Source organism: Dermacentor albipictus, chromosome 5 (genome assembly GCF_038994185.2).
Source record: "Dermacentor albipictus isolate Rhodes 1998 colony chromosome 5, USDA_Dalb.pri_finalv2, whole genome shotgun sequence".
Lineage (NCBI taxonomy): Eukaryota > Metazoa > Arthropoda > Arachnida > Ixodida > Ixodidae > Dermacentor > Dermacentor albipictus.
The window spans coordinates 59,425,212-59,436,970 of NC_091825.1; the positions used below are offsets into that span (position 1 = coordinate 59,425,212).

An 11,759-nucleotide genomic window follows, 5' to 3' on the forward strand; every position below is an offset into this window, starting at 1 on the left:
AGGAGAGTTAATCACTCTAATGTGGTGACGACCGCACCTCTGCACGGGGGTATCCAGCAACAAAGTTGAAGGCTAAAAAAAAACAAACAAACAGAACCGTACGGTAATTTTCGGCCAGAGAGGGGCATTCAAATTTGATCTGGCAACCTTGCATGCGTTCGTTATGTTTTCTACGGCGTAGATGCATGCCTCATAAGTAAATTGCGGTTTTGGCACTTAATATTTCAGAATGTAATTTCTGGCGTATTTGCGACTCGGCCGAGTGTGCGGAGGTTCGGGCATCGTCTTCATGTGGCTATCCAGAACTCTAAAATGCCACAATCGCCTCTGCTGCCCCGTGATGGATGAACAGCAAACTTTACTGTGCTGCCACAAATTAGCAAAACCACGCCATATGTTTTTAAGTGCAACGATCCATCCATCCATCCATCCATCCGTCCATCCGTCCGTCCGTCCGTCCGTCCGTCCGTCCGTCCGTCCGTCCGTCCGTCCGTCCGTCCGTCCGTCCGTCCGTCCATCCATCCATCCATCCATCCATCCATCCATCCATCCATCCATCCATCCATCCATCCATCCATCCATCCATCCATCCATCCATCCATCCATCCATCCATCCAACACGCCAACCCAGTGGTCGAAGTTGTATACCTAATTGGAACACTATAGCATTATTGTTACGACGGGGTGCGTTTATTCAAAGATGAATGATGAAAAGGGGCTGCGCCGACACCGAAACGCTGCAAAGACAAGCGCACTTCGTTCTCCACTTCTTCCGTTCTCCCTGTAGCCTTAGTGCAACACTCCTCCCTTGACAGACGAAGCCCGCTGGGCGAGTAACTGATACGTCCACTCGGAATCATGGGGATGACAGCGTTTCAGGCGGGTGACGTGAACAAGCTGCCGCTTTTCAGACCGGTAGCCATTATAAACGAGACGATCAATTGAATAGGTCACATCACTTAGGCGATTGGCGATGAGAAAAGACCCGGTGTAACGAACCAGAAACTTCTGGCACTGGCCCCACTTGCCAAGTGGTGTCCAAAGCCATACTATGTCTCCTTTGTCGTACGACGCATTCTTATGTCGTGAATCACAACTGGTCTTGGAGCGGTCCAGGTACGCCAACGTACGGAGCTGAGGCGAAAATCAACGTATACATATATAGGGAGCTATGCGGTGTGCTTCCTCAGTGCGGCAGAGAGTCTGGGCAACAGAAGAGTCCGCATGAGGAGTAAAAAGTAGAATGGTGTCGAGGAAGCTGCGGGGTAGTCTGACATAAAGAAGAAAGGACTAGCCGGTAGTTTCACGCTTTGCAGTTTTGCAGGCGTACGTGATAGAAGGCAAGATATCCTCCCAATTTTTGTGCCTGGAATCGACGTACATTTAAAGCATGTTGTTCAAAGTCCTGTGAGTGCGCTTGACAAGACCATTTGTCTGTGGGTGATACGGGGTCGCGCGTCGAAACTGGCAAGCACAAAGACGCAACAGATATTTGACTACGTCGGCCACGAACTGGCGACCATGATCGCTCACAATAACACGAGGGGGTCCGTCACGCAGTATAACGGAGGACAGGAGGAAGCTCGAAACATCAAGAGCCGTGACCATTGGCATCGCTGCTGTTTCAGCATAACGCGTCAGATGCTCTATGCAGACTATAATCCAATGGTAGTCCTTTGTTGAGCGCGGGAATGGGCCGAGAAGGTCCACTCCAACCATTTCGAAAGGAGATGATGGTGGCGCCACAGGGTGAAGTAGTCCGACCGGAGCACTATTAAGGCGCTTTAATTGCTGGCACTTGTTACAACTCGCCACATACTTTTTTATATCCCGTCGCATACTAGTCCAGTAGAATCGGCCCTGATTTCGGTGGTATATTCTGGTGAAACCTAGGTGCCCAGCGGTTGAGTCGTCCTGTATAGCACGGAGCACGTGGGTTCTCAAATTCTTAGGGACAACTAAGAGGAGGCGGGTGCCATCAGCCGCATTATTATTCTTGCAGAGCAGGCCATCTTGGATGACAAAGCTATTTTTACCTGTTGCTTGAGCAGCTGAGGTGAAGAGGACATCCAGGCTGCAGTCGTCACGCTGCTCTTTCCGGAAAGTGGCCAGGTTCGGGAAAAAGAATGTCGTCGATGGGGGCCAGAAACTCATTGAAATTGTTGGTGTCACGTGCACTGTTGGTAGAGGGAGCCTCGAAAGGCATTCGGCGTCTGCATGATGTCGGCCACCCTTGTAACGGACTGCGAAGTCAAATTCTTGCAAACGTAGCGCCCATCGAGCAAAGCGGCCAGACTGGTCGCGGAGACGAACTAACCAACAAAGTAAATGGTGATCAGTAACGGTCATGAAGCGGCGCCTGTGAGATATTGGTGGAACTTCTGGACTGCAAAAAAGACAGCGAGACGCTCTGGCTCAGTGACGGTGTAATTCTGATCGGCCTTGCCCAACGAACGGCTGGCATAGGCAATGGCATGCTCGGCGTTACCAAAACTCTGGACGAAGACGGCGCCGAGGCCGATTCCACTCGCGTCGGAGTGCAATTCTGTTTTGGGAGAGGGGTCATAACGGCGAAGTATATGCATCCGGAAGAGAGCAGGAACATCAGTTGACGAAACGAGCAATCGCAATCTTCTTTCCAGGTGAAAGGGTTATGATTGCGCACCAATGAAGTCAAATATCGACAAAGTTGGACGCAATAAGTCGGAAGTACGAGCAAAGACCCAAGAAGCTCCTCAGCTCGCATTGTGACTGCGGTTGTTTAAAGTCGCTAACTGCAGCTACCTTTCGTGGGTCTGGGTGCACACCCTGCTTGTCCACATATCCAAGTACTAGCGCCTCTCGTTGGCCAAAGTGGCATTTCTTGGAGTTGAGGGTAAGGGCAGCTTGTTCAAGGCACGTCAGAACAACGTCCAGTCGATGGTTGTGCTCTGCAAAAGTGCGGCCTAAAATGACGACGTCGTCTACATAACAGAAACAAGCATCCCCTTTCAGGCCGCGCAGTACCGTGTTCACAAACATTGCAAACCAAATGGCATGACGTTGAATTCAAACAAGCCGTCTGGGGTCACAAAAGCGGTTTTCTCTTTGCCGAATGCATGCGTATCTAGCCCGATCGGAGGTCTACAGATGAGAAGTAAGATGCGGAATGAAGGCAGCCGATAACGTCGTCGATCCGGGGAAGTGGATACAAATCCTTTTTATCACAGAATTGAGACGCCGGTAGTCGCCACAAAACATCTAGGACCCATCTTTCTTCTTCACGAGGATAACCGGCGCAACCCAAGGGCTAGAGGAATCTTGGATGGCGCCCTTGGCTAGGATCTCGTCGACTTGTTGAGCGGTGATCTTGCGCTCTGACGCGGACATGCGGTAAGGCTTCAGCCTGATGGGATGCGCGGACCCCGCGCCGATCCTGTGGCGAGCGCGCGTAGTTGGAACTCGAACTTTGTTAGCGTTCTGCGTGAAATTAAATAATGACGCATGCTAGCTAAGGACGCAGACCAGGACTTGACGCTTCTCTGAAGACAGTGACTTGCTGACAATTTTTAAAAAAGGTGACGAGTCTTCAGGGGCACCGTCGTCAGCCCCGTGCTTTCGGGATTCGTGTGACGTGTCATCAGTCAAAGCGCCTATTCTGAGACTGGTATCCACTTCAAAAGAGGCAAGTCGCATACCGCTGGGTAGTACAACAGAGTGGGAAGCTAAATTTGACACCCACAGTGTAGTTGTTCCGCAGGCCACAGAGAGGAAGCGTCGAGGTATATAGCACACTTTTCTTCACAACCATCGAAGGCACCGGCTCAACAATTGCATCAAATGTATCGGCATCGACACCGCAACCAGCAACTCGAACTCTCGATAAGGAACGTGCCGGTAACACAGCATCTTTAATGACGGCGAGAGTGCGTGAACAAGTGGCAGATTTGCCGTTAAGAGCAGACAGGAAAAGCTCGCCAATACCGCAGTCAAAGTTAACAGTGGCACCGCAATGTTGTAGGATATCGAGGCCAAGAATTACGTTGTGAGTGGATTCAGTAAGCACTGCAAATTCGGCTTGATACACGTTATCGGAGAAATAAACGTTCGCGGTGCACACTCCAATAGGCCGGAGCAACTCTCCACTCACAGCACGAAATGCACTAGCGTTCTTCCAGCGAAACATCACTTTACGGCCATGTCGGGTTTTGAAATCCAGGCTGGTAACGGATACACTCGCTTCTGTCTCCAATGAGGCTAACGTAGCCACATTGTCCACTAAAACACGAATCTTGTTATGACACATGGTGACTGGCAGAGGAATAGGGGCGGTATAGTTGATGATGACTGGTGACCTCACCTCCACTGGTCGCGCCGCCTGGTTTCCCGATGGCGGTGGCGGGCGACGTCGTCGTGGAAATGGAGACATGCGCTGGCGTGAAGGCGGTGGCGTCAACTTCCGCACAGAAGCTGGTGAGTTGCTACGGTAATTCGCCTGGTGGTTTGTCCTGCTTGAGGAGTCAGAAGGCCAGCGTGTCCCGTCACCGTGCCAATTGCTACGCCGATAAAAAGTGTGCGCGGTCGCTCATGGGACGGTGGTGACGTGCGACGGTGATGAGGACAAAATCTGGCGAGATGACCGCGAATACCGCATTGGAAGCAGATGGGGCGCTCACGGGACGCGCCGGAATTATCAGTAGCAGGATTACTGGCACGGCCTTCCCCCTCTTGAGAAACTGCAGGTATAACTGCAGGTGGTCTAGCTGAGTAACCGTCGTGGAACTGATAACTGGGATGCACGTTCATAGCAGGGTTTGGCGCTCTTGGGCGAGGAGCGAAGTTGTGGGCGTCTACGGAGGCGGCGTAGATGGACGTCTCTCGAGAAAAGGGCTCTCGAGCCCGCGTAGTCGAGCGGGAAGCCACCTCACTACGGTCAAGCTCTTCGCGCATCACTTGCCGAATAACTGACGCAAAGTCGGATGGAGCTGGAACCCCGTCCACACTGCCATCGTTAGTTACGTTGGCTTGGGGGCCGAAATTTGGTGTGATACGCCGAGCTTTCAAGGCTTCAAATGTACGACAGCGCCGAATGACGTCACTTATGGAGTCCAGACTGTCCTTTCCGATGAAGAACTGGTACACGTCCTCGGCGATCCCTTTTAAAGGGTGACCAACTTTCTCCTCTTCGGTCACCTCAGGGTCCAGGGCCTTGCACAACTTCAGCACTTCCTTGATGTACGTCGTGCAGGAACTTGCACACTAAACAAAAATAACGCGAAACGGGAGTAAACCGCTCGTCCTGTATCGCATTCCCGTTTCTGGGTTTTTTTTACTACGTACCAGTCGAGGTAAAAATTTACTACCATGCTGACCAAGGTTTTTGTATGTAGAAACGAGAGTAATTTTTTAATCTGTGGGAAGGTTTTTAGGGACGATAGTGGTACTATACTTTTACTGCCATCACGAAGTTCTAGCGGCTATTCCTGAGAGTTATTTTTCAAGCCCATTCGCGAGTTTCTTGGGTCCGATGTGGGAGTATTTTTTTACCTCATTCATCCATTTTTCTAGGCTATTCCTGGGAGTTATTTTTAGGCCTATTCTTGAGTTTGTTGGTACTGATGTCGGGGTATTTTCTTACCTCGTTATCAAGGTTTCGTAGCTCTACCTGAGAGTAATTTTTCAAGCCCATTCTGTGGTTTGTTGGAGCTGATCTCGGAGTATTTTTTTACCTCGTTCATCAGGTTTTCTCGGTTCTTTCCGAGAGTAATTTTTCAAGCCCGTTCTGGAGTTTCTTGGGCCTGATGTGGAAATATTTCGAAGACAATTGAAAGATTACAAAGATGATTTCATGGATCCCAAGCATGAGTGATTGTTTATTAGTTCTGACATGTTTCTCATAAAAAAGTCAGGCATGAGTTAATCATCACAAAACTATAGCCTTATAAAATGCTGTGATAAGCATAATAAATATTTGTACTAACACACAGACTGGGGGCTGGTAACTGCCCATTAGATCTCTCATAGCAAAATAAAATACATCACAACACATTCAATGTGCAATCCCACTAAAGTACAGTGAAAACAAGCAACATACAATATAAAATCTAACTGATAAATATACAGTCAGTACTAGAGACGTTCACATTAAACCCACTGAATATGCAGGTCATTCCTTCGAACAGGCAATTGTCCAGAACATGGGTGTGCAGTGCATTCAATGGATTAGTATGAACATAACTATGCAACATAAAAATATTGCACTTAAGGCCAAATGGCATCTGCTGCTAATGGCCATTACTGCACCAGACAAAATGAAACAACCATGTGGTAAATACAGCAAGCATTCGTACTATCACATTAGTGCCGGCCACTGACCACCATATCTCTCACTGCAAAAGGAAAACTATCAACGCATTCACGATGTAGTGAAACTAAAGCACTGTGAAAACAAAATGACACACAATACAAAATCTAATTCACAAATACACAGGCAGTACTAGAGATGTTCACATTAGACACACTGAATATGCAGATCATTCCTTCAAACAGGCAGTTGTCCAGAACATGGGTCTGCAGTGCATTCAATGGATGATTATGGACGAAACTATGCAACATAAAAATATTGCACATAAGGCCAAATGACATCTGCTGCTAACGGCCACTAGTGCCTCAGACGAAACGATACAACCATGTGGTAAATACAGCAAGCATTCGTACTATCACATTAGTGCCGGCAACTGCCCACCACATATGTCACGGCAAAATAAAAACTATCACAACACATTCAAGATGTAGTGAAGCTAATACCCCTGTCACACTAGGAGATTTAATGTCATTCGAACCGAATGGCATTCGGTGCAACGAATGTCATTCGCCCGCGGAGGTGCTACCATGGTGCTACACTCGAAAAATTAATGTCATTCGGTGGCGATGTCAATGGCGATCATTCCGAAAAAAACGGGGCGACTAAAGTAGAACAAGGAAGGAGTAAACTGCTCATAAGCAATGCATTTATTTTAAAATACATTTTGGAACGTCGCTTCACCGAAAAAAAATATTTTAGTACTGCGTGTAGAAAAAGTTGTTCTATTTCAGACTGTGCGGCCAGTATAAGCCAAAACAAGACTTAGCCGCCTGAGTAGCCGACAAATTGAAAACAAAATGGCTGACATGGCGACACTGGAGCAAGACGCTAAGTTGCAGCTGGTGAAGCGATTAGTTGCTGCGCACTTTGCATTGCGAGCAAGGCGTAATAATAAGAGGAAGCGATTAGACGCTCTAATAGACGCACAGTCAAGACGGAGTGACGAAATTGAGCAGCGTATTCAAGCGAACTCGTTCACTGTTGCGGCTGTGATGGCAAGTTGTTCCATTGTTCACCGAGAGCGTTGGACATTTCAAAGAAATGAGCGCTGGTTTGAAGATACTTTGCCGAACCTTGGTGAAAATCACTTCAAGCAAGCTTTTCGTGTATCGCCGCCTACGTTCAGGTATTTGGTGGAATCGTGCAGATCCGTCTTGGAGCGCCAAACGACACGATTGAGGAAGCCGATCTCCGTGGAAAAGCGAGTGGCGGTGGGACTGTACAGATTGTCTTCTAGTGCAGAGGACAGAACCATCGCGCACCTTTTTGGCATCGGCAGGTCAACAGTGAACGTGCTGTGCAGAGAATTCTGCAAGGCGGTAATTGAGCAACTTGAAGGGGAATGGCTTCACATGATCCGCCGCCAAGAATTGAAACAACACATCAGGGAATTTTTTGCTCTGAGTGGCTTTCCTCAGGGTATTGGCGCTCTTGACGGCTGCCACTTTTGTGTGTCGCCACCGAAGGAGAACGCCGTGGATTACCACAACTATAAAGGATGGTAAGCACTACGCAAAGGTTTTTTTTTTACTTTTATAACACCATTTCACGAACACAGCTTGGATCTTGTGTCTATAGTTTGGGAAATATTAAACTTCTTATGGGCGTTTTACTGTCCAGAGAAAACTACGTATGAAATTTAAAGATTATAATTTTCAGTCTTTCGTTCTTGTTTGTTATCAAAGTTTTATAAATTTGACTTGCGAGAGGTTGCTTCATTACATTTCTTGTAGAGCATATTTTTTGTTAGCATGGCACAACACTATTGCTGCTTAGTAGCGGTGGTCTCTTCAGCAGCACTATGGACACAAATGACTTGTACCATTTGGTCAGAAAATTGCAATGCAGAATACACTGAAGTGCGTAATCATATTTATGTATTGCTTTCTGTGCAGGTACAGCATCATACTTCTGGCGATGGTGGACCATATGTACCGATTTCGGTACATAAATATTGGAGCTCCAGGCAGATGCCACGACGCCAACGTGTATGCAAGGTCGAGATTGTCTACGTTGGTTGAGGGCGCATACTTCTCATTGCCCGTAGCTCTGATTGAACATGTTGAGGTGAAACCAATTATTCTGTGTGACCAGGCATTCCCACTCACTACTAACCTCCTGAAGCCATTCTCAAATGCCTTGCCCGACACACACGAAGCTGCTTTCAACTACAACCTGTCAAGGACAAGACGCATTGTTGAGAATGCATTTGGAAGGCTGAAAGCTCGCTTTAGGTTTATCATGAAGAGGATGGAATGCACCTTGCCCAATGCAAAGCATGCAATTAGGGCATCGTGTATTTTACACAATATTTGTGAAGGTCTGAGAGACACTGTGGAGCAGCAGTGGGAAAATGAAGCCACTGCATTTGATGCTCTGTATGAACAACCATCACATACCACCACTGCATCCACTGCGACAGGTAATGAAGTGAGAGCTGCCCTTGCTCAATATTTCTGGAAACGGGCACAACAAAACACAATGAACTGAAACCTCGCAGTAGGAACCATACTTCAGAGTTTGTTTTCTAGCATGCCTGAAGGAGTGTTTGGCGTCAATTGAAGAGCGATCACTCGAAGCAAATGGAGAAAATGGAAAACAGTTTATTTCAAAGTATCACTATTTTCCAACAATTTTTTCTAACGCCGCTATCAAGCGATCTTCCCGCTCGGCAGCAGCTTCATCGAGCTTCAATTGCAGCTCGCGCATGTGAAGCTCCTTCTCTTTCGATTTCTCCAAACTGAGACGAAGCTGCCGCTGCTCCTCGACAACTTGTGTCAACAGCAACTGCTGGGAGGGCTGCCGTTTCTTCAGGGCCTGTCTTTCGGCTCTCTTGCGAGCTGCTGGTGGTGTTAGCGCTTGCGAGCCCTCGCTGTCGGACATGGACACCAGAGGCGACAGGTTTTCACTGGCGGTGGCCGAACCCTGTGTTGACGATAGAGCTCCGGCGTCTACAAGGGCCGCATCACCCACCGAGGCGTCCTCCTCGTCGCTGCCAAACTCATTTCCACATTCCATGCTCGTGATGAGCTGAAAAGAAAGAATACAATGAAAATGCAATTCATTGTTACCCAAATGTTCCTGAGACACTTCCGATGATTTCATATACATAAACCTGCACACGTGAAACATTTCACAGATTAATAAACTTTAATATTAAGGGTGCTGCAAATGTTTCAAGTATTCATTTCTGGTATGTCCCTCCAAAGTTTGTTGTGCAGACAATAGCAATGGAAGCACCTTGAAACAGAAATAGTTTTGCTTAGCGCCAATTATGATATAAAAAATTTCGCATGCTTGAAGACATGACTGTTGCAAAAATTTATTAGAAAGTATTGTACAATATGCATTGCACTTACCTGTTCCACTGTGCTGCTGCTGTTGCAGACACTGTCATGCAGCAGGCTGTCATCATTAATAGGCAGTGCCTGGAGGAATTTGTGTATATCCCAATAAAAGGGCCACGTTATTTGGCCACAGCCCGTGCCCTTTTTTTTATTGATGTCTCTGCAACAGAAATAAAGCAAAGCCACGTTTCAACTGCATTGTCGGTTATCAAGTTCATATTTTGTGCCATAGGTTCGTACAACACACCCGAATAGCAGTAGCAGTACAATACAGGTACAGCACACACTCGGAAGGTCAACGTAGCGAAAAGATGTTGTTGCTTGAAATTAGCTGTTCCCTGACGCGCACCGAGATACTCGCTTACATTTTGCTATTTGAAAATGAAAGTCGTCGCAGCACGAAAAATACCAGTGACACGGGGCACTTTTAATCCCGAGCGGTCACGATCCAAAACGCGCCCCGCATTTCTCTATGCGTCCCGAAGGACTGGTGTATCACATTTCGGGGCGTCGTCCAGTATGCTAAAAGATACACAATGCGTCCGATGAAGGTATGCGCTGCGTGAAAGAAAAGTGCGTCGCGTCTATTAGCTCTTTCGACAACGCCAAGTGATGATACTGGCGTCCGCTCTAGAAAACAACCTGGGACGCTATTTCGCCCGATATATTCCAGTTATTTCTTTCTTATTTAACGAACATGCACAGCGTCAAAAATAAAAATCGTACTTGCCTGTATTTGTTTCCAAGGTTTTCAATCTTCGTTTTCGTTTCCTTGAGACTCTTTTCAACGCCGGCTTTAAGAAGCTCTTCCACAATGTGCGCATACACTTTCTGATTCCTTTTGGCACGACGCAGATCGCTTAGGTTGTCCTCCCAAATTCTAATTAATGTAAACGTGTCCGCGTGGCTCCAATGTGCCCGTCCCGCTGCCATTGCTTGTCCAGCTGCTCCTGATGCCTGCTTGACCGAAACACACATGGCGAGGCTACCGACTGTTTCCAATATGGCCGTCGAGCACAGTGTCGGCGGCCGGACGCTGCTGAGCTGGAGAGTATAACATTTTGCGACAGCCTGCCGTACATATTTTGTCTCTTTAAAGTAACAAGTTCATTAAAACATTTTAAGCTTATTATTTCTTTACGAGTATGGCTTTCAATTTGCAAACGCTCTGTCGTGTTTTGCTGTGATTCTGGGGTTGAGAGTACACATTCGCTTCGAAGTGAGAAGCCAAATGAGTTTCTCGAACTCATTCGATTGCGGAAGTCATTCGGTGCTAATGACATTAAATATCGCTGTGTAGCAACTGAATAATGTCATTCGATGCTAATGCCATTCGGTTCGAATGACATTAAATCTCCCAGTGTGACAGGGGTATAAGTCAGTAGTAGAGATGTTCACATTAGACCCACTGAATATGCAGACATTTTCTTCAAACAGGCAGTTGTCCACAACATGCGCGTGCAGTGCATTAAATGGATCATGAACAATACTATGCAACATAAAAACATTGCACTTAAGGGCAGCTAGCATCTGCTGCTAATGACCATTAGTGCCCCAGCGAAATGAAACAATCGTGATAAATACAGCAAGCATTCATACTATCACATTAGTGTCGGCAACTGTCCACCATATCTTTCATTGCAAAAGAAAAACTATCACAACACATTCAATATGTAGTGAAACTAAAGTACAGTGAAAATAAACAAGTGACACAATATACAAAATCTAACTCTTCAGTATTGCAACAAGCAAATGAGGGGGCACTAGAGATTATCATTAGACGCATCGATAGCATACTGACCTTCAAACAGCTAGTTGCCCAAGACATGGGTGCACAGTGCAATGAATGGATAGTTGGGAAGAAAACTGCAACAACCATGAGCAACATGTTCTATAAACTTTCAAACTTTCTAAAAAATGACCTCACTCAGATAAGGAAAGTGGTGATTGCTAATACACACGACAAAACATATATGGAAAACAGCCATTAACTGATACTAAAGCCCCTCCATACACGTTTCCGCCGACCAGGTTAAGTACCGCCAACCTACCCTCTTCCTCCACGCTCC

At 47.0% G+C, this 11,759-nt stretch overlaps 1 protein-coding gene across 1 annotated transcript; it reads right to left on the reverse strand.

Annotated features, from left to right (window-relative positions):
• Window positions 1-8,930: 8,930 nt before the first annotated feature.
• Window positions 8,931-10,692, reverse strand: LOC139060435 (myb/SANT-like DNA-binding domain-containing protein 1). The gene is made up of 3 exons (XM_070539583.1): window positions 10,421-10,692; window positions 9,703-9,850; window positions 8,931-9,373 (listed from the first exon to the last, which is right to left on the reverse strand). Exons 1-3 carry the CDS (start codon window positions 10,666-10,668, stop codon window positions 8,963-8,965), a joined length of 807 nt encoding a protein of 268 aa, XP_070395684.1. The 5' UTR covers window positions 10,669-10,692; the 3' UTR covers window positions 8,931-8,962.
• Window positions 10,693-11,759: the final 1,067 nt, after the last annotated feature.